At 15.9% G+C, this 22,327-nt stretch overlaps 4 protein-coding genes across 4 annotated transcripts; 2 read left to right on the top strand and 2 right to left on the bottom strand.

Moving 5' to 3' along the window:
• Positions 1 to 1,306: 1,306 nt before the first annotated feature.
• On the bottom strand, positions 1,307 to 6,775 carry PF3D7_0112200 (multidrug resistance-associated protein 1; the record flags this gene model as incomplete). Its single annotated transcript, XM_001351014.1, has 1 exon — positions 1,307 to 6,775. The coding sequence occupies one exon, from the start codon at positions 6,773 to 6,775 to the stop codon at positions 1,307 to 1,309; it is 5,469 nt and encodes a 1,822-aa protein (XP_001351050.1).
• A 9,387-nt stretch (positions 6,776 to 16,162) lies between these two features.
• Positions 16,163 to 16,654, bottom strand: PF3D7_0112100 (conserved Plasmodium protein, unknown function; the record flags this gene model as incomplete). The annotated part of the gene is made up of 1 exon (XM_001351013.1): positions 16,163 to 16,654. One exon carries the CDS (start codon positions 16,652 to 16,654, stop codon positions 16,163 to 16,165), a length of 492 nt encoding a protein of 163 aa, XP_001351049.1.
• Positions 16,655 to 18,382: 1,728 nt separating this feature from the next.
• PF3D7_0112000 (TatD-like deoxyribonuclease) lies at positions 18,383 to 20,670 on the top strand (the record flags this gene model as incomplete). Its single annotated transcript, XM_024473112.1, has 5 exons — positions 18,383 to 18,669; positions 18,811 to 18,911; positions 19,061 to 19,907; positions 20,198 to 20,263; positions 20,628 to 20,670. 5 exons carry the CDS (start codon positions 18,383 to 18,385, stop codon positions 20,668 to 20,670), a joined length of 1,344 nt encoding a protein of 447 aa, XP_024328884.1.
• A 184-nt stretch (positions 20,671 to 20,854) lies between these two features.
• Positions 20,855 to 21,458, top strand: PF3D7_0111900 (conserved protein, unknown function; the record flags this gene model as incomplete). The annotated part of the gene is made up of 3 exons (XM_001351011.1): positions 20,855 to 20,911; positions 21,073 to 21,204; positions 21,402 to 21,458. 3 exons carry the CDS (start codon positions 20,855 to 20,857, stop codon positions 21,456 to 21,458), a joined length of 246 nt encoding a protein of 81 aa, XP_001351047.1.
• Between the last annotated feature and the right edge of the window lie 869 nt (positions 21,459 to 22,327).

The following is a 22,327-nucleotide window of genomic DNA, read 5'->3' as shown; positions in this document are numbered from 1 at the left end:
CTATTATGATCTAATTCAAAATAATCAACTAGCCAAAAATATATATATATTAATAATAAAATAATTTGTACTATATATAAGTATTTATTTTATAACTATATTACATTTTTTTTTGTTTAATAATTATTTTATTTATTAATATGTAACTATTTCTGACCAATTCATATTATTATAATATAACTATCTTTTTATATTTGGCTGTTTTTTTTTTATTTTTATTTTTTTTTTTTTTTTTTTTTTTTTATTATTATTGCTTAATTTACATATATTCTCTTTTGAAAATATATAATTAATTACATTATTTTGTTTTCATATTATTTTATTATATATAATATTTTATATATATAATATATACATAATATATATATAGATGGGTAAACAAAAACTATTTTTGTAAAAAGCCATTATGTAATTTTTTATAAGATTTTTTTTTTTTTTTTTTATTCATATATTCCATTGAATATTATTATATAAGCGTATTTAAATTATATTCATGATGTAACTTTTGCTTTATATATATATATATATATATATATGTATATATTCATTATAATATACAAATATTTAATATAATATGATATATTAATAATAAAAAACATATACGTGTTTTATTTGTACTTAAGCAGGTAAGCATAAGTGTTTTTTATATATTTTATATAATCTTTAATTATATTTTTTAATATAAAATTGATATATATATATATATATATATTATTATGCATATTATGATGGTTATATCTTTATTTTATTTTTTAATTTAACTCAAGTTATATCTTATTACTTTCGGTACAAACACAAATAATTTTTTTTTTTTTTTTTGTTTACACATTTTCAATTAGGAATTTATTAATATGATCAACATATATATATATATATATATATATATATTATATTCATTACACTTAAAAAAAGGTGAAGAAATTTTTCATTATTCTTAAAAGAATAAAAATATTACATATTATATTGCATCTTTTTTTAACATGCTTAGGGAGCATATCAATGGGAATTAAAATAAAGAAAAAAAAAAAAAAAAACTACCTTATAGTTCACAATGTTTTATTATAAGGCACTTCTTTTAATTGTGATTTATACAGAAAAACAAAATAAAATATATATGATCTATAGATTAATTCTGAGGTAAATATATAAAATTGTAATCTTTCTTTTAAAGCAATTTTTTCTTTATAAACGGTTAAAATTATATATATATATATATATATATATATGTATGTATGTATGTATGTATGTATGTATGTATTATGTATGCATGGGTGTGTGTAAGTTTATTCATGTAATAATATACCGATTAGTCGTCCATTTCTAACAAATGTGATAATTCAGATTGCGTTTTTACATCTTCGTAACTACAACGATAAGTTATTTCTCCCTTTCTTAATACATAAATATAGTCACAACAAGACAAAGTATTTGCATGATGTGAAATAATTAGGACTGTATTATTTGGAAAATGATTTCTTATTATATAATTAAATGACTTTGCTTTACCAATTAAAAAACTATTTAATTCGTCATGAACAGAATTGTTTAAATTAAAAATAGGAATTTCATCTATTAATATGATTTTATATTTATGTCGATTTAAATAAAGTCTAACTAAAGATAGATATCTTATACAATCATTTGTTAATAGAATAGTATTATCATTTGATTGGTTTATTACTTTTGATGTTTGTATTATTTTTTTATAATTTGATTTCATATCTTGTTTATGCATATATTTATATAAATCGTTTTTACCTAAATTTATACCATTCAATTTTAGAGCATGAACAATTTCATCATCTGTGAAATTATTATATGGATCAATAAAAGTTCTTATATTCCAATTATAAAAAACAAAAGAAGATTGAGCTAAAATACCAATAATACTATCTTCTCCTTTTCTATTATATGTTCGAATGTCTCTTCCTTCTACTGTTATTTTTCCTTGTGAAATATTAATTAATCCTAAGATAGATAAAAGTATAGTACTTTTTCCTGCGCCTGATTTTCCTACTATCCCAATTTTTTGATTTTTTAAAGCATACATATTAATATTTTTTAATGATGGTTCTTCATCTATGTATTTATATGTACCATTAACTAAAGGAATTTTTTTTTTATAACTTACATATACATTCTCAAATTTAATACCATACTTTTTTTTTGATTCATCATCCTGAGAACTATTTATAATTGAAGATAACGATACATTTTTATATTCGACAATTGCAGATATCTTATCCGAGATATTTTCATTTTTTTCCTTATATGTTTGTGTTGTTATTACATTTAATTCATTTTCCTTATTCATAGAAGCATTTTCTTTATTAGAAATTTTAGCAAATTCTTCTAATCTTTGAACACAGCACATTTCTTTTTCTATGTGAGTATAATCACATAAAAGAAATTTTATAATAACACCTAGTCTAGCAGAAAACGATATACAGTATCCAAGGGTACTCAAAATTCGAACATAATTTTTTTCTTTATATAATTTGATTATTCCACTTGCATATAAATGAGGATGCATAATAATGTAAGTAGTTAATAACAATATAAAAATCTTAATATAAAGAGATGCCCAAATATTTATAAGCCATTTAAAAAAATAACTAATTCGAAAATTGTTTATATAATGCTCATATACATCCAAATGATATGTATTTTTTTTATATATATTAATAATGTTTTTTCCAGACAATGCATTACTATAGATGTTACATAAAGGAGTATGACATGATAAATACAGCCTTTGTGCTTCTTTACAACCTCTCGAAAATCTTTTGAAAACAAAAAAATATATTAATATAATTACAAAAGGGAAAATAAAAATACAATCTCTTATCATATATATAATTAATAAGGATGATAAGATACAACGAAAAAAAATGAAAAAGGCTTTATATATTCTCTTTAAAAATCCATAATCAAAAGCAGATATATCAATAATAAATCGATTTATTATATTCCCTAAATTATTATTATAAAATATATACAATGGTGCATTTAATATGCTATATAATATATTATTATGTACTTTTATTGCTGATGTAATATTTCCATATATGATCATAGAAAAACATATACCTGATGTTACTAATGATATTATTGGTAATATTACAAAATATTCCAAATATCTTACTTGCTTTTGTAATATTGTGTCTGAATGTTCTTTATTATTTTTAGAAATAATACTCATCATAGTTAAAAAGACAAACTTTATTTCATCTGTAAAAATAGATATAAGCATAAATATTACTACTGAAGTTAATAAAACAAATCCAACCTGTTGAAAATACCATAAATACGTTTCTAAACTTATGGAACCCTTAAAACTGGATGAGTTATCTTCATATTTAAAATTACTTGGATTATTTATCATATTACTTGAACTTTTGACAAAAGGCATTGATGAACTTTTATTGAATTCTTCATGTGTATCTTTATATAAAGGTTTTACAATTTCTTCCTTATCAGAATTATTACTAGTATAGGTATCAAGCGTATATTCATTTCCTAACGAAGAAACAGTTGGACTATCATCTGTAGAATTAGGCCCCAAATTAATGTCATTATAGTTTCTATGGTTATCATTCATATTAATATTAATATGGTCGTCCTTGTTACTATTATTATTATTATTATTGTTGTCCTTATTATTTTTATTCATATGCTCCTTTTTATAATTTTTCTTTTTCATTTTCTTAATATACTCCTTATTTATACTATCAATTTCAAAGGAAACACTCTCCGTATTCCCTTTTACGAAATAAGCTTCCTTATATATCATTTTATTACTATGTTTAACATGATTAAGTTCCACTTCATCAAACAATTTTATTCTGGTATAATCTATTGTATTTAAGTTTGAATAACCCCAGTGACTTTCTTTAGTTATATTTAAATTGTTCTTTTCCATATATTCTGATATATTTCCTCTATATTTTAAAGTTTTATCCTGAATTTCAAAAATGTTTACTTCATATTGAACATTATCAAGAATATCTTCAATAAGAAAATTATCCAACGTACTTTTATTCATTGAGATAATAAAACTACAATTATCTTTAAAACTTATATTGTCTTCTTTACAAAATAAATTAGAAAATATCTTTTTAGATATGGAAGGATCTAAAGATGTAAATATATCATCAAGTAAATACAAATAAAAATTATTATCATCCATTAAACATTTTTGAAGGTAATTTTCATTGAATGGAATATTATAGTTAACTAATTTACTTTTTTTATTATTATATGAAGAAATGTTTTTATTATTTATTAAATCCTTATCTAATATTTCATTAGGTTGTATAAGCTTTTTTTCATAATCTGTACATAATTTGTGCATATGAATATAATGCTCATATAATGCTCTAGCTAAACATATTCTTACTTTTTGTCCTTTACTTAAATTATGATCATCATTAATATATTTCATATCTCCATGTTCTATGGTACTCAAATCATTCAATAATTCACTTTGTAATATAGTATATTTATAAATTAATGGATTATATTCATTTCCAAATAAAATCATTGATCTAATATTTCCCATAAATAACCAACTATTTTGAGGAACATATAAGATTGGCATTTTTTTGAAAAAATTTTCAATATACAAATTACCATGTGTCATATTAAAATCTCCTAATATAGAATGGAAAAATGCACTTTTTCCTGATCCAACATTTCCTATAATTATTGCTAATGAATTCCTTTTTAAATTAAAATTTATGTTTTTTAAAATATGGTCATTATCACATTTATTATCATATGATAAACCAAAACTACAATTTTCTAATTTTATAATGTATTCATTATTCTTTTTTTTTTCTTTGAATTCATTACTCATTGTGCTATTACTACTATTGTGAATATTTTCATATTCTTCTTTTTTTTCATGTATATGACTACTATTATAATTATATGTAGAATTACTTTTATGTTCCTGGAAACATATTTTTTTATTCGTATTATCATCTACGTTCTTAAGTAAACCAGATAATATTTGTTTATTTATTATATTCTTATGATAATTCATCTTATGATAAAAGAAAAAATATTTAAACATATTTGTTAATTTATTTTTTATTACGTTTTTTAAATGTTTCAAATTATGTGATGTACCATCATCATGAGAAGTTATATTTTCATTTTGTAAAAATGTCTTATCCACTACAATATTATAATCTTCATTATATCTTGTACGGTACATAAAATAATTTTTTATATCATTATAATATAAATGATCATTAATATAATTATTTAAACGTTTAATATTTACTATACCTTCCATAACATTATTAACTAAGTTTGGAAAATTTGCTACATTCGAAATTAATATCTTATATACATATAAGGGCATAATAATTGATGTAAATTTAATTTCTTCTTTCTTATTTAATCTATCTTTTAAATAAATAAAGAATATAACCACTTCAACTATATCAGAGGAAATTGAACTTATAAAAACTCCTATGTTACTCAAATAAAGTCTTATTTTACAATATTTCATTTCTTTCATTCGAAATATATTTATGTATTTAAAAGCAAATGATTCCCAATTAAACATTTTTATCAATTTGAATTCTTTTAATACATGATGCATGTTATCAATTCTTTTATCTCGATAAATTAAATATTTACTTTTAAATAAACTTGGTAAAAATTCAAATAGTATCATTGCACTGTATAAAGCAATGGACAACCATATTGCAATTCCAACTGAATTGGACCCAATCTTTATATGAAACACATAAAAAGACATAAAAATTTTAACAAATACATTAAACAAATTAATACAAGAAGTAACAAAAAATGTTACAGACGGTACATCAGAAAACATAATATTATAAATGTTCACATTAGGTAAACTCCTATTTTCATTTAATGAATCTTTTTCCATTTTCTTTGTACTTTTTATAAAATTAATTATATAATCATTTTCCACAAATTTATTATTATCGATATTTTTATTATTATTTTTTATTCCTGATGAAGAGGAGGATGCATTCTTACCAATACTTAAAAAATCTCTGCTTATCTCATCAATTTCTGTTTGTGAAGAAAATTTTCTATATGTATTATAAAATGCATCTGGATTTTGTAAATGATTGTTATTACTGCATAAATTAATTTTATACAAAAAATACATTAGTGATACTTTTAAATTTATTGTAAAGAGATGAAAATAAAAATGCAAAAGAGCTTCAAAAAACAAATGGAAAAACATTATCATCACTACCACTAACCCACTGAATACTTTGAAATCTTTTAAGAATGAAATATATACAGGAATCTTTTGACCTTCTAAAATACGCATATAGTAATCTATGAATTTCCCCCCCAAGGTAACAATTAATGTCTCTAAAATATAAAAACTTATTATTAAAATTATTCGAAACTTAAATGTTTTCAAAATTGACCATAAAATATTATGGTAATAAACATTATACACTTTCTTTTCACTTGCATCATTTGAATTACAATGGTGTAATACATGTTCGTTAGATGAATTTTTTTCACTGTAAAATTCGGAGTCTTCTACTTCTATATCTCTTAAATTCTCTTCTAATTTAGATGCATAATATGGCACATCGAAGTTCCGACATATATTAGGAAGTTCTTGAATATCTCCTTTTATTAAATCATTTATTAACGGTCTTATCCAATCAAAAGATAAAAAATTTAAAAATGATATATTTTGACAACTTTTTTTTTTTTTATTTCCTTTATTTGATATTCCAACATTTTCTTTATATGTCGTCATATTTTAAGTAAAATGTATACAATAAATGTGCATATAATAAGTATATTTTAAAAGAACTAATTTTAAAATATATGTTAAATTTTTCATGTAATACGCATACCAAATATATTGGTAACAATTTTAGAAAGAAACGAAACATATATATACACATATATATTATGTGGAGTAAATATTAAAAGAACATTTTTATGGAACCATTAAATAAATTATATTAATTATTATAAAACAATAATATAATGGAATCACAAATTAACACATTAACAATATATAAAAGTATTAAACATTTTTATACTTATGAAATTTAAATATATATTAAAATATTTTAACTAATTTATTTCATATTAGTTAATATGTTACTAGATTAAAAAATAAGTATACTAAAATAAGGCACATTTTAAATAATAATAAAAATATATAAACATATAAACTAGTTATTAATTATGAAATTTAAATATATATTAAAATATTTTAACTAATTTATTTCATATTAGTTAATATGTTACTAGATTAAAAAATAAGTATACTAAAATAAGGCACATTTTAAATAATAATAAAAATATATAAACATATAAACTAGTTATTAATTATGAAATTTAAATATATATTAAAATATTTTAACTAATTTATTTCATATTAGTTAATATGTTACTAGATTAAAAAATAAGTATACTAAAATAAGGCACATTTTAAATAATAATAAAAATATATAAACATATAAACTAGTTATTAATTATGAAAATTAAATACATTAAAATATTTGAATTGGTTTATAATATACTTTAATATTAATTAAAACATTACTAGATTTTTAAAAAAAGTGTATAAACCAAAACAAAACACGTTCAAAATAATAAAAAAAAAGTGTATTGTTATTTAGAAATATATTATGTTCTAAAATTCATGAAAAAGAACTTTAGAATTATAAAATGAAAAAATAAAATATATAATAATAAAAATAAAATCTAAACGTTTCTAAATATTTATTTTTTATGTTACATTTCAATTTATGTAAAGTTTACATATATATAGAGAGTGTATTTTATATAAAAATAAAATATAATAATAATACTAAATTGTAATAATTATAATATAACAAAAATAAAATAAAAACACTATAATCCATATAAATATATAAATGAAGAACCTCCTTTTGATTCATTTCCAATATTCATGCATTTGAATTAGATGTAAAAATTATAAATGTTGTAACTCTTAAAACATACATTAAGGAAATAAATATAAAACATTCTTATTATTATTAAAATATAATAAATATATAATAATAAAGATTCATGAATTAGAATAATAATATTATTTATTATATATATACATATATATATTTCATATCCAAATCTTATACATTTCAAATTCTAAGGTTATATTGCACTGAAAAATAATATTATTTAATATGAATAGTTTATTAATATATTTTTTTTTATTAATTTTATTAATTTTAGGTGAATATATAGAAGTTTATACTTTAGAACCCCTTTTTTTATTTTTTTTTTCATATTTTTTATTTTTTGTTTTTAAATATACAACTATAACATATGATTTCTGTGTTTTATTTTTCCATTAATTTCTATATAATAATTTTCATATTTTCCTTAATTTCGAAAAAAACAAAAAAGAAAACAAATTATTTTAAGGTATATATTTTTTTAAAAATTTTCATATATTTTATTTTACAATAGGAATTTTTTCTTGGTTCCATATATGTAAGATTTATATATTTTTGTTTTTAATTTAAAATGTAATTTTATTACATATTTTGTGTTTATAATTTTGAATTTTTTCTAAATTTAACAATTAATTATAAAATTATTCTATTTATTTTATTTAAAGAGTATTCTAATTTTATTTGTTTTTTTCAAAAATATAACTTTATATTTACGTATTAATTTTGTTTATTATTTTCTAATACATGTTATTATTTTTTAACATTTATTTTTTTTTTCAATAATAATATTATTACTTTTTTCTATTGTTGTAGATTTATTTACGTTTATTATATTAATATATACATTATAATTATATATATTTTCCGTGAAATATCACGTGATCCTTCATCTATATTAGATATAACTTTTTTTTTATTTTTCTATAATATGAACTAATTACCTTTTTATAATAAATTATTTTATATTTATAATAATGCATTAGACTTTTTTCATAATTTTTGATTTAATCTATGACTAATAAATAAAAAATTATTATGTTCTATTTTATTCAATAAGATATCTGTAAGAACATTTAACGCACATATTACTTAATTACAAAGGAAAATTATTCAACTTAGTTATGAACATTTATTATATATATATAAATATATAGATATATATATATATATTTATTTATTTATATTTTGTATTTTATTTTTGTGTAATGGAATTTTTAAAAATTCTTAAAGGAAGAATTTAATAGATTGTTTTATTTGTATTATTAACCTCGAAATTTAAAAAAAAAAAAAAAAGTAAAAAATTATTTACAATGTCATTCACGATGACGACGGAAAGTATATAATACTAAAAGTACGTTTTAAACTTGAAGATATTTTTCAATATTTCTATAAGTATTATATTTTAGGTACACATTAATAAAAGGTAAATGAAACATGGAAATTTTTATTTTAGCATATATAATTTTTTATATCATCATAAAAATTTTTCTATAAAAGGAAGATTACAAAGTCTAATTAAAAATATAATGTGTATATAATATAAAAATATAAGTAAATTTATAAATAATTAAATAAACACTTTTTATGTATGTAATTATATTAGATGAAAATTGAATTTTATTTTGTCAAATATATGGATAATGTTTTTTACTAAAGCAAGGGCGATATTTCTTTCGTATTTACTTCTTTCTAATATTTAATGTTCGTTTGTCGTTCTTAATTATCATTAGAATGATATATAGAAAAATAATTTTTTTTTATTTTTCTTAAATAAAAAGACGATTTTGGAATTATATATATCATAAGATTATACAATTGTACGTTGTTCAAGATAAGGAATTTAGAATTAGCAGGAACTACATTATGTATAGATCATTAGATTTATTAAAAATATACTTTATACATAATCCTGAAAATATATATAAATATATTTTGAAAAAAAAAAAAAAAAAAGGTATATATTAAAACATTAACATAATATTCACTCATTTATATTATCTACATGTAGTTTATATTATTATTATTTTTTCTTTTTGGAATTTAAAATAAATGTACCGTTTTAAAGATTCATTTGTATTCTTTAATATTATATCTAAAAATATGAGTATATATATATTTCTTATTTTAATCTGAAGTATTTAAAGATACAATAGTTTTTCTATTACAATAGTAATATATATTGTTCTGTTTGTTTATTAATGAAATATTTGATTTTCATATTAATATTAAATGTGTAAAAGATGTTACATAATAATTTTTTCTTTTCTACCTTACAATCATTTATTCATAGATATATATAAGTAATTCTTCCATATAAAAATAATAGTCCAATATACATTTTTTGTTGGAGCTGTGTTTTCTTTATATATAACGAAAAAGATAAAAGATATATTTTATTCTATATAATTTCCTTTTTTTTTTTTAATATTGTTAATTTTATACATATAATCTAATTAATTTCAATAAAGGTTGAATTAAGTATAGGTTTAGTTCATAAGAATATTTATATTAATAGAAAAGACAGTAATAAATATATAAATGGAATTCCCTATATATATATAATATATTTTTCTTCGTAGTTCTAAAGTTATTTCGTTCTTAATATATACTTTTGTCCTAAATATATTACTATATTTTTTATTCATATTTTATAATTTTTTATATGTTTATAAATTTTTCTGTTTTATTTATGAAAAATATTATATAAAAAACAGATGAAACATAAATAATTGCAAATTGTTATTTCACAATAACGCAAACTTATGTTAATGTTAATAACGAAATAATGAAAGTGATACCAAGAACAAATACTTAAAAAATTTGAATATAAAAATTACATAATGGTGTGAAGTCATATAATAAAATATTTCAGTTTATACAAAAAAAAAAGTCTTCAATATAAGTATGCAAAATAATAAGCTATCATTAAAACAATTGCATAATAAGAAAACTAATATATGACATAAATAATTATACTTAAATAAATGTTTATAAAAGAGGATTAAGTAATAAATAACAAAATAAAAAACATATTAAAAATTTATTTATACATATATGTATATATATATATATATATATATATCAATAAAAGAATCAATTATATTATTTAATGTATAATAATTTCCGCATAAAAAATAATAATATAATATATAATTATTAAAAATAAATTACATTATAAAATAAAAGCATAAATTTCCAATGTGTTAATATAAATATTATAATTAAATACTTAACAATAAATATATATTAATAAAATTTATTTAAATAAAATAAAGAAAAAATAAAATTAAATAAAGAAAAATTATAAATTATTAATAGTTTTAAATATAAACTTTTAATATTTATATTTAAAATAATTTAATTAATTATTATATATAAAATAATTTATTAAAATTATATTAAAAAAAATTAATTAAATTAATATAATAAAATTATTTTATTTAATTTATAAAAATAAACATCAATATATAAAATCTTAATTAAATATTATACACACAAAAAAATAATTTTAATAATAATAAATACATAATATAAATTAATTAATTATAAATAATAATTTCATTATAAATATTATTAATTAATATAAATTTAATATATGAAAAAATAATTTAATTTTATTTAATAAATATATTATTAATTAAATATAAAATTAATATTTAAATAAATAAAAATATATTAATTTTATTTAATAAATATATAATATTTAAATATAAATTTAATAATTAAAAAGAAAATTAATAAATATATTAAATATTAATTTATATTAAAATTAATTAATTTAGTTTTAATATAAGTATATTAATTAAATATAATAATTTTATTATTATAAATAAAAAATAATATATTATTTATAATATATTTAATTAATATATTTATTTTAAAATAATAAATTAATTAAATAAAATGGATATAAATAATAATGATATAATACATTAATAAATAAATATTATTTTAAAGTTAATTTAATATATTATTATATTTTAATAATTATTAATATAATTTATATAAAAATATATATTATATATAAAATAAAAATTTAATATTTAATTATATTACATATATAAATATATATATATATATATATATCACATTTTAAATATAAATTATTTAATTAATTAAAATATATTATTATAATTATTTATATATATATTTAAAAAATATAAAATAATTAATATTATATTTAAATATTATAAAGTTATAATTAAATAAATAATAATTAATTAAATGTGTAATTTATTATTTAAAAATATAATTAATAAAAATATAATAAATAAAATGAAAATATTTATATATTAAAAATATAATAAATATATATTTGTTTTTATTTTAATAAATATATTAATTTATTATATATATATATTATTTTATTATAATGTTACTAAAATAAATAAATTAATTATTATATATTAATTATATTAAATAATTAATTTATTATATTATTTAATTAATTTAATAATTTTAATTTTATTTATTATTATATTTTTATATATTTAATTATTTATTAGCGTATATATTTATTTTATATATTAAATAATTTAATTAATTTATTAAATTATTATATTAATTTTATATATTTAATTATTTAATATAATATAAATTGTTTTATTTATTAAATTATTATATTAATATATTTTTATTTATTTAAAATATTATATTAAATAATAAAGACAATATATTAAACATATAAATTAATATAATATTTTATTTTATTTATTAATTTGTTTAATATATTATTATTTTATTTAATTATTTATTTAATATATTATTATTTTATTTAATTATTTAATTATATTATTATTTTATTTATTAATTTATATATTTTAATATATTATTTTATTTATTTAATATAATATTTAATTTATTTAATATAATAATATTTTAATTATTTAATATAATATTTCATTTAATTCATTTAATATAATATTTTAATTATATTATTAATTTATATATTTTAACATTTTATTTAATTTATTTAATATATATAATATTTTATTTATTAATTATATTATTAATTTATATATTTTAATATTTTATTTAATTTATTTAATATAATATTTTATTTATTAATTATATTATTAATTTATTTAATATAATATTTTATTTATTTAATTATATATATTATTAATTTATATATTTTAATATTTTATTTAATTTATTTAATATAATATTTTATTTATTAATTATATTATTAATTTATTTAATATAATAGTTTATTTATTTAATTATATATATTATTAATTTATATATTTTAATATTTTATTTAATTTATTTAATATAATATTTTATTTATTAATTATATTATTAATTTATATATTTTAATATTTTATTTAATTTATTTAATATATATAATATTTTATTTATTAATTATATTATTAATTTATATATTTTAATATTTTATTTAATTTATTTAATATAATATTTTATTTATTAATTATATTATTAATTTATATATTTTAATATTTTATTTAATTAATTATATTATTAATTTATATTTTTTAATATTTTATTTTATTTTATTTATTTAATATAATATTTTATTTATTTAATTATATTATTATTTTGTTAATTTATATATTTTAATATATTATTTTTATTATTTTATTTATTTAATTTATTCCATTTAATATATATATATATAATACAAAAGATAAAATATTCTTTAATTATATTTATTAATATAAATGTGTACTATAATTAATTATTAATAAAGAAATTATATAATTATATATAAACTATTAAAATTAATGTGAAATATATTATTATATATATAAATGAATTAATATATATTAAATTATTTATTATATCATCGTTTTTTAAGAAAATATTTATTCCTTAATTATATTTTTAATAATGTTAATATAATTAAGGAATATTATTTATAAAAGTACCTTTCATAGAAAATTATAATTCGTAATTTCAAATAAATATTTAGAAACATCTAAGTACTATTAATGAGAGCAATTCAATAAAGAAATATAATACATATAATTTTTTTATTGAATTATTTGAAATAACTATTTCTATTATACGCTTAGTAATAGAATAATTGTTGTGTATCTTTCTTTTATTTAAGATTAAATTATGACAAATATGGAACTTCACAATTTATGAAAAAATATATTATTATATAAATTATATGTATACATATAATTTTTTCATTTTCCTCAAAAATTTATTACTATTTTAGTATAAAATTAATAAAATGCAAAATGTTAACACATTTTCCATATCCCCATGATTTTATTTATATTTTATAAATATGACATTTAGCAAAATTATAACATATATTAAATAGGAAATTCATTTTTCCTCATATTATAAAATAATAACAAAAAATAAAATTGTAAAACTCTAGAAAAAACATAAGACAAAAAGAGAATGTAGGGTACAATTATATATAAATGTTTTCTCATTTTACGATTGACTAATATAAAATATAAAGATAAAATATCAAGTTTTTATATTCATTACATTTTCATGAAAACATAATTTATGCCTACAATATATAATTTTTTTTTGTCAAATTTGTACACCTAAATTATTTTTGCTTTAATAGATTTAAATATACAAGGGGATTAATATTACATTCTATAATATTAAGTATGGTTTCTTTTTTTTTTTTTTTTTTTGGCCCTTTCATTTTTTCCTTTAAATAATATATTTATTTAAAAATATAATATATATCCATATATTATTTTATATTTATTAAAAGATATATTATAGAATAAAATAATTTTATATTCATAAATTTATATAAGACACGACATATAATATTATTCAGTAACCAAAAAATATATATATTTTTTATTATTATTCATATTTCAGTGTTTTTAATTCTTAAAATAGTAACATGTTTTAGTATGAGAATTAATAATATTAATATAGACATGAACAATTATATTAAAGGGCAAAGGAAGAACAGAATAAATCTTTTACTTTTTTATATTCATGATACTACGTCGAATTTTATTCATATTTTAATTATTGAATCTAAAATATATAATTTTATATTCTATAGAAATATAATAAATGATCACACCTTTTTAAGTAAAACTTTTTTTTTAAATGCTTATAATTTCTGCACAATTTTGTAAAAGAAGTATAATTGTATAAAATATCTTTCACAAACCTATAGATATAACATATATCAGGAAATAATATGTTTTACATAACAATTTCATGTACAATATAAAATGACCTTTAGAAATACAACATGATAAGATTTGGTAAAAAACAAGAGAAAAAATTATATATTCTCTTTTTAAATAAAAGCATTATATAATTATAAATTTTTTAAAGAAAAACCATATAAGGGAGCAAATTGAAATATTTAAAAATAAATGTTGAATGATGAAATTTTAGATATATAATTAAAAAAAAAATATATATATTACTAAGTAAATATATTGTCCTAATTATATATATATATATATATATATGATAAGAACTTTGTTTTTAATCTAAAAGACATTTACAATAAAATAATAAAAGGTGTTTCATTATTTTAGACACATTCAGGAATTTTTTTGAAATTAAATTAAAATTAAAAGAAATAGCATTATATGTTCTAAATTGTAAAAGAATAAAGAAATATTATTCTTAAACATTTTTTTGAAAAACAAAATAATATTTATTTTCTATTAAGTTTTTATAGACATAATTAAAAATTAATTCTTAAATTTTTAAAATCGAAATACCTCTTAATAAATTTTTTTTCTTTCTTTTCCAGTTTTATATATTGTTCTACATTGTATTTTAAAAATATTGTTATGATGTTGTGTAAAATATATGTATATATTTTAATATAAATTAGAACGATATATAATCTACAAATTATTTCAAAATGAAAAAACAGAATGTAAACATTAACATATGCATTTGTTGAGAGAAAAAAAAAAAAAAAAGTTTTCAGAATATATATATATATATATGTATATATATTTGTGTCCATTATATTCTTTTATTATATTTATAAATTATTATTTTAATAATAATGTATAAAAAAATAAAAGTACAAAAAAAAAAGACTGAAATTTATTTTGTATGGCGTTATTACCCAATTTATAAATATATATATATATATATATATATTTTTCTGAAAATTCTGTTTTTGATAAAAGAAAAAATGTCGTATTTATATTTATGTAAATGCAATTTTCTATAAAATATATTTTTACAAATTAAAATTGATCTATTACCTTGAAATCTTAATTATTTAACGACTGAATTATATCTATAAGACTTTGCTTAAACGACTGGATATATAACTCATCAAAATTATTTTCCAAAACAAAACGTGTTGCTATATTTTCAATTTCATCATTATTCAAAATATAGAATTCTTGTCTGTCTTCAATTATTTTGGTATTTGCTTCATTAATTTCTTGTTTTTTTCTGAACAAATCTGTTTGGGAATATTTTTCTTCTTCTAAATTGCTTATAAATGAATAACTTTTATCCCATTTTGTAGAATCTTTATGTTTCTCATCATTTAATTTTATTTTTAGTTCATCTCCATTATCTAATTTGATACTATTAATTTCACCACTTAACAATTTTCTCATTGCCTTGGCTGCATTTTCTGTTTCATGAAAATTTATATTATTTCTATTGTTGTTTCCTAATACAACGCTATTCAGAAAGAAGAATAATATTATTATGGGACATAATACAACGAAACGGTTATTAAGTAATTTCATTTTCCTTGAATTGAATTAGAGTAAAAAAAATTAAAAATACAAAAAATTTTAATAATATAAAACAAACGAATTTTATAAAAAACAATTTTTAAGACATATATATTTTTTAATAATGTTGAAATTAGCAAAAGCATTTAAATTTATTCAGAAATTATAAAAAAAATAATTAATTTAAAAAAATAAATTCTTATAAAACATAATTTATTTGAAATATATATATATAAAATAAAATACTTTTAAAATATATAAATTTTGTTATTAACTAGCCAAAACAAATTTTCTTAAAAGAATAAAAAAATAAAAAATAAAGCGTTTTTGACAAAACGTATCACAAAAGTACAGATAGTTATAATATATTATATCTATATTAGACGTATTTTTTTTTTTTTTTTTTTTTATAAACTAGCTAAATTCGTGTTGTCAACTAAAAACAAATGGTGATAATATATTTTTTTTTTTTTTTTCATGATAAAAATTATAAAAAAAAAAAAAAAAAACATATAAAAAGACAACTGATTTTTAGTTATATTAGAAAGAAGCAATTAATAACATTCGATTTTTTACATCTCAACTTTGAGTTCATGTATTATAATAAATAAGAATATATGTTATTAATTATCGTTTACTTATTGCTATATTAAAAAGTTTGAAATTTTCTAGTTTCCTGAAAAATATCGAAAAAACAAAAAAATAGTACTATGTATATAATATATGTATTTATATTTGTTTATTTTCCCTATGAAACAATTTTAATATTACAATTTAGTAGACCATCCTTTTTTTAATTAAAACATATATAATACATAATAATGTATTTATAATATGGTTTGGACAATACAATATATAATATGTACTGGATTGAATAAATATAAATACATTTCTTCGAATTCTACATATTTTTTGTTCAACTTAACAAGAACACGTTGTTTTGTGAACTATATATTTATTATGTTAATTTTATTAATATGACGTTATTCCAAATAAATATTAAAAAAAATGTATTATAACACCATATAGATTGATTAATATAATATATTTTTATATCAAATATGTACAGTTATAAAAATTCAGTAATATTAATATATAAAATATTTATTTCTCGTCTAATATTATATTAACATAAAAAGTGTATAGTATTTTATAAGATATATGAATTAATATTTATAAAATAAAAAATTTTCCAAAAAAAAAAGATAACATAAAATAACAAAATAATAATGGGTGACGCAACGAATCCGAAGGGATATATTTTTTAATGTTTCATTTTTTAACTCCTTCGTTAAATATATTATGTATATATATACAATACATTTAATACATTTCTTTTTATTTTATCTTTCCTTTCATAATATAAAAGAGAATGTAATATAATTATTAATGATCAGAAATAAAATATATGACATAACAGAAGTAAATTATAAATAATTTAATTTTATGATATACCGGGTTCATATTAAAACGAAAAAAAAAAAAAAAAAAAAAAAAAAAATATACATATATATATATATATATATATATATATATATATAATTTTTTAAAATATTGTATTGTACGCAATAAAAAATACCATTTGTTATTGTTAAGATATATATATTATATATATATATTATTTATATTTGTATTTTTATTTTATTATTATTTTATTTAATTTTTTTATTTTAAGAATAATGCTATTAGAATATTATTAAAATAAAAAAAGAATATATAGGAATATAAAAAAGTAAAAATATGAAATTAGTTTTTCATTATATTAAATATATAAATGTTTTATTTTATATATCTATTATATTTTTAAAAAGTAATAGTCTTAAAATATATAACGATTTAAGATATATTAGTACTGTTAATAAATATAAAGTATTACAAATAAAAAAAAGAAGCAACTTGAAAAAAAATCATAATATAAGGAAAATGGAAGATAATGAGAGTTCATTTATTGATATCGGATCAAATTTAACTGATAAAATGTTTGATGGTGTTTACAATAGTAAAAAGCATGAAAATGATTTACAAAAGTAAAAAAAAAAAATATATGTATATATAATATATATATATATATATATATAGTTGCATATTTTCAAACCTTTCCTTTTTCTTTTCATCCTTACACATTTCATATAAAAAATATATATATATATTTATATTTCCTTTTCTAGCGTTTTAAACAGAGCAAAAAATAATAATGTTGACAAAATTATAATAACATGTACTTGTCTTGCTGAAATTGATAAATCCTTAAAAATTTGTGAAACTTATGGTTAAATTATATATATATATATATATTTTTTATTTATTTATTTATTTATTTATTTATCTATCCCTAATTGTTATTGTCATGATGATTTTATATTGTGTTTATTATTTTTATTTTATTTTATTTTATTATTTTTTTTTTTTTTTTGGTAGATCCTGAAGGAAAATTTTTATATTTAAGTGCTGGTGTACATCCAACAAATTGCTATGAATTTATTGATAAAAATAAACATGAAGAAAAGGAAATTATAGCTAAAAAGGAATATGAAGAATTTATCAAGTATTTTAAAAATGAACAAGTTGAGAACTCAAAAATGGAAAATGGTAATAAGAAAATATGTGATGGTGAAAAGGATATGAATAATCTTAATGAAATATTACTAGAAAAAAATTTGGATACTATTCCTGGTTTTAAATATAATGAAAAAGATAAAGAATATTTAGAGAACTTAAAAAATAAAATAATAAAGTATCCTAATCGAATTGTTTGTATTGGGGAAATAGGATTAGATTTTGATAGATTATATTTCTGTTCTAAATATATACAAATTAAATATTTCATATTTCAATTAAAATTAGTACAAATGTTTAATTTACCAATGTTCTTACATATGAGAAATTGTTCAGAAACATTTTTTAAAATTGTAGATATATATAAATTTTTATTTGAAAAAAATGGAGGAGTTATTCATAGTTTTACAGATAAAGAAGATATAGTTCATATTATCGTACAAAATTATAAAAATCTATATATTGGTGTAAATGGATGCTCTTTAAAAAGTTTGGAAAATATAAACGCTGTTAAAAAAATCCCATTAAATCTTTTATTATTAGAAACGGATGCTCCATGGTGTGGTGTGAAAAAAACCCATGCATCATACGAATATATTAAAGATACATATGAAAAACGAGCTTATACAAATTTAAAAAAAATAAAAAACATAATCAAGTGTGATGATAATACTATTTTCAAGGAGAGAAATGAACCTTATAATATTGCGTAATTTTTAAAATTAATACTTATAAATTATATTATATATAAATAAATAAATAAATATATAAATAAATAAATATTAATTTTTTTTTTCTTAAAAGAAATTATATATTTATATACATATATATTATAACAAAAAAAAAAATATATATATCCTCTTATTATATTAAAATGAATCCTTTATGTTCACACATATATATATATATATATATATATTTATGATGCACATTTTTTATTATATAAGATGGAAAATATATAAATATTTTATTATTTTATTTTATTTTTTTTTTTTCTAGAGATATTGCAGAAATCACATATAAAGTAAGAGAGGAAGCTGTGCCTTTTGATTTATTTTGTAAAAAGTAATAAATAATAAAAAATTATGTAAAAACATTTTTTTTTATATGTTTAATTTTTCATGTATATACTTATATAAATTAGTATTATATTTCATCTGTATGTTAATATTATATAATCATATCTAAAATATTTATATATAAATAAAAATATTTCAATGATTTAAAAAAAAAATATATATATATATATAATATAATCCATAATAAATTTATTAATATAGTAAAAAAATTTGTACTTATATGTAAATTTTTTTTTTTTTTTTTTTTTTGTATATATAATAAAATATTATAAATATATTTGAATAAGTGTACTATATATATATATTATTATTATTATTCATATATTTTTAATTTTTATAATTGTATAAAGAATCAGATGTAACACTTTGAATTTGTTCAAGAAACTGAGGTAATTTCATATACAAAAAAATAATAATAAAAGAAGGGTTTAAAAGATTATTAATGATGAATCAAGTATCTGGTATATTATGAAAAGAAAAAAAATTATAATAAATAATAAAATATTTATTAAAAATACAAAACATATAAAATAAAAGGAGGGTATCATAATAATAAAGTTTAAAATTAATTTATAATATGGAAAATAGAAGTAAAACAATTTCTCAAAATACAATAAAAGCACATGTCGAAGCGGTAAAATTAAAAACCTAATTCTTTTTATTTTTATGTGTTTATATTTTATTTGTGTTTATCATTGTTTTTATTTTGAAACAAAATGCTTTTTTGATGTGGCAGCTATTATATATAAATAATTTATTATATATATATATATACTTTTTTATCCTGATTTATAGAATGATGAATGTAAAGAAAAAAAAGAAAAATATTTAAAATGTTTTAATAATTGGTATAAAAACAACTTCCTCAAAGGAGACTTAACACAAGCGTGTGACGATTATTATGAGGATTACCAAATTTGTGTTTTAGTAAGGAACCAAAAAAAAAATTAAAACATATAATATATATATATATATATATATATATATATTCATTTATACCTATTTGTATAATACACATTAAAAAATTCATGTTGATATATAATACAAGTATCGTCTTATGTATTAATAATTTAATATATGTATATTTTTTTATACATCCTGTATTTTTTATTAATTTCTATAAGAATGATTTAAATAAAAAGGGATTAGGTCACCTCAGCAATGTGGAAAAAGAGAAATAAATGTAGTGAAACAGAGTTACAGTAAAAATAAGCATATTAAAATTATTATAAATGGTTATTAAAGGTTGCATTTTTTTTTTTTTTTTTTTTTTTTTTTTATGTTATTTATAATTTTATTATTTCTTCATTTCATAATTTTTTCTTTTTATTATATATTTGTGGATTTGGTTATTAATTTTATAAATATATATTATAACCTATGATATATATATATATATATATATATGTATGTGTAGTATATATTTATATATATTTTTTAATGTTCATTATATATTTAATTAATTCACATATATATATATATATATATTATAATTTTTTTTTTTCGAGAAATGTAAAAATTAATCTTTTTTTTTTTTTTTACAACTGTTTATATATATAATATATTAATAAAAATATGCAAAAAAAAAAAAAAAAAATTATACATATAAAATACAATTAAACAATAATTAGAAAGGTTTATGCAACCTTTTAACAAGAGTTTCTTAAATTACGCGATATATTAAAATAACACATAAGAGATATAATTCAAAATAAAAAAGGTTGCACAAACAAATAAAAACAAATAATAAAGGGAGGGAAGAGAATGAAACAATGTTTAATTAAACAATAAAATAAATTAAATGAATAGTTAAAAAAAAAATATATATATATATATATAAAAGAAAAAACATGAAAAAAAAATATATGTAGATAAAAGGAAATAACATAAAATATAATTAAGGAATCATATGTACACATTAACATTATAATTGTACGATTTTAATTTGTTTTATTGTTTTTTTTTTTCATTCTCCTATTATATATAATATATAGTTCATATGCTAATCTTACCTCCGTATAAAATTCTTTTAAATTTATAATTACAAGGA

This window comes from Plasmodium falciparum, assembly GCF_000002765.6.
Source record: "Plasmodium falciparum 3D7 genome assembly, chromosome: 1".
Classification (NCBI taxonomy): domain Eukaryota; phylum Apicomplexa; class Aconoidasida; order Haemosporida; family Plasmodiidae; genus Plasmodium; species Plasmodium falciparum.
This window is presented reverse-complemented; position numbering and strand designations above follow the sequence as displayed.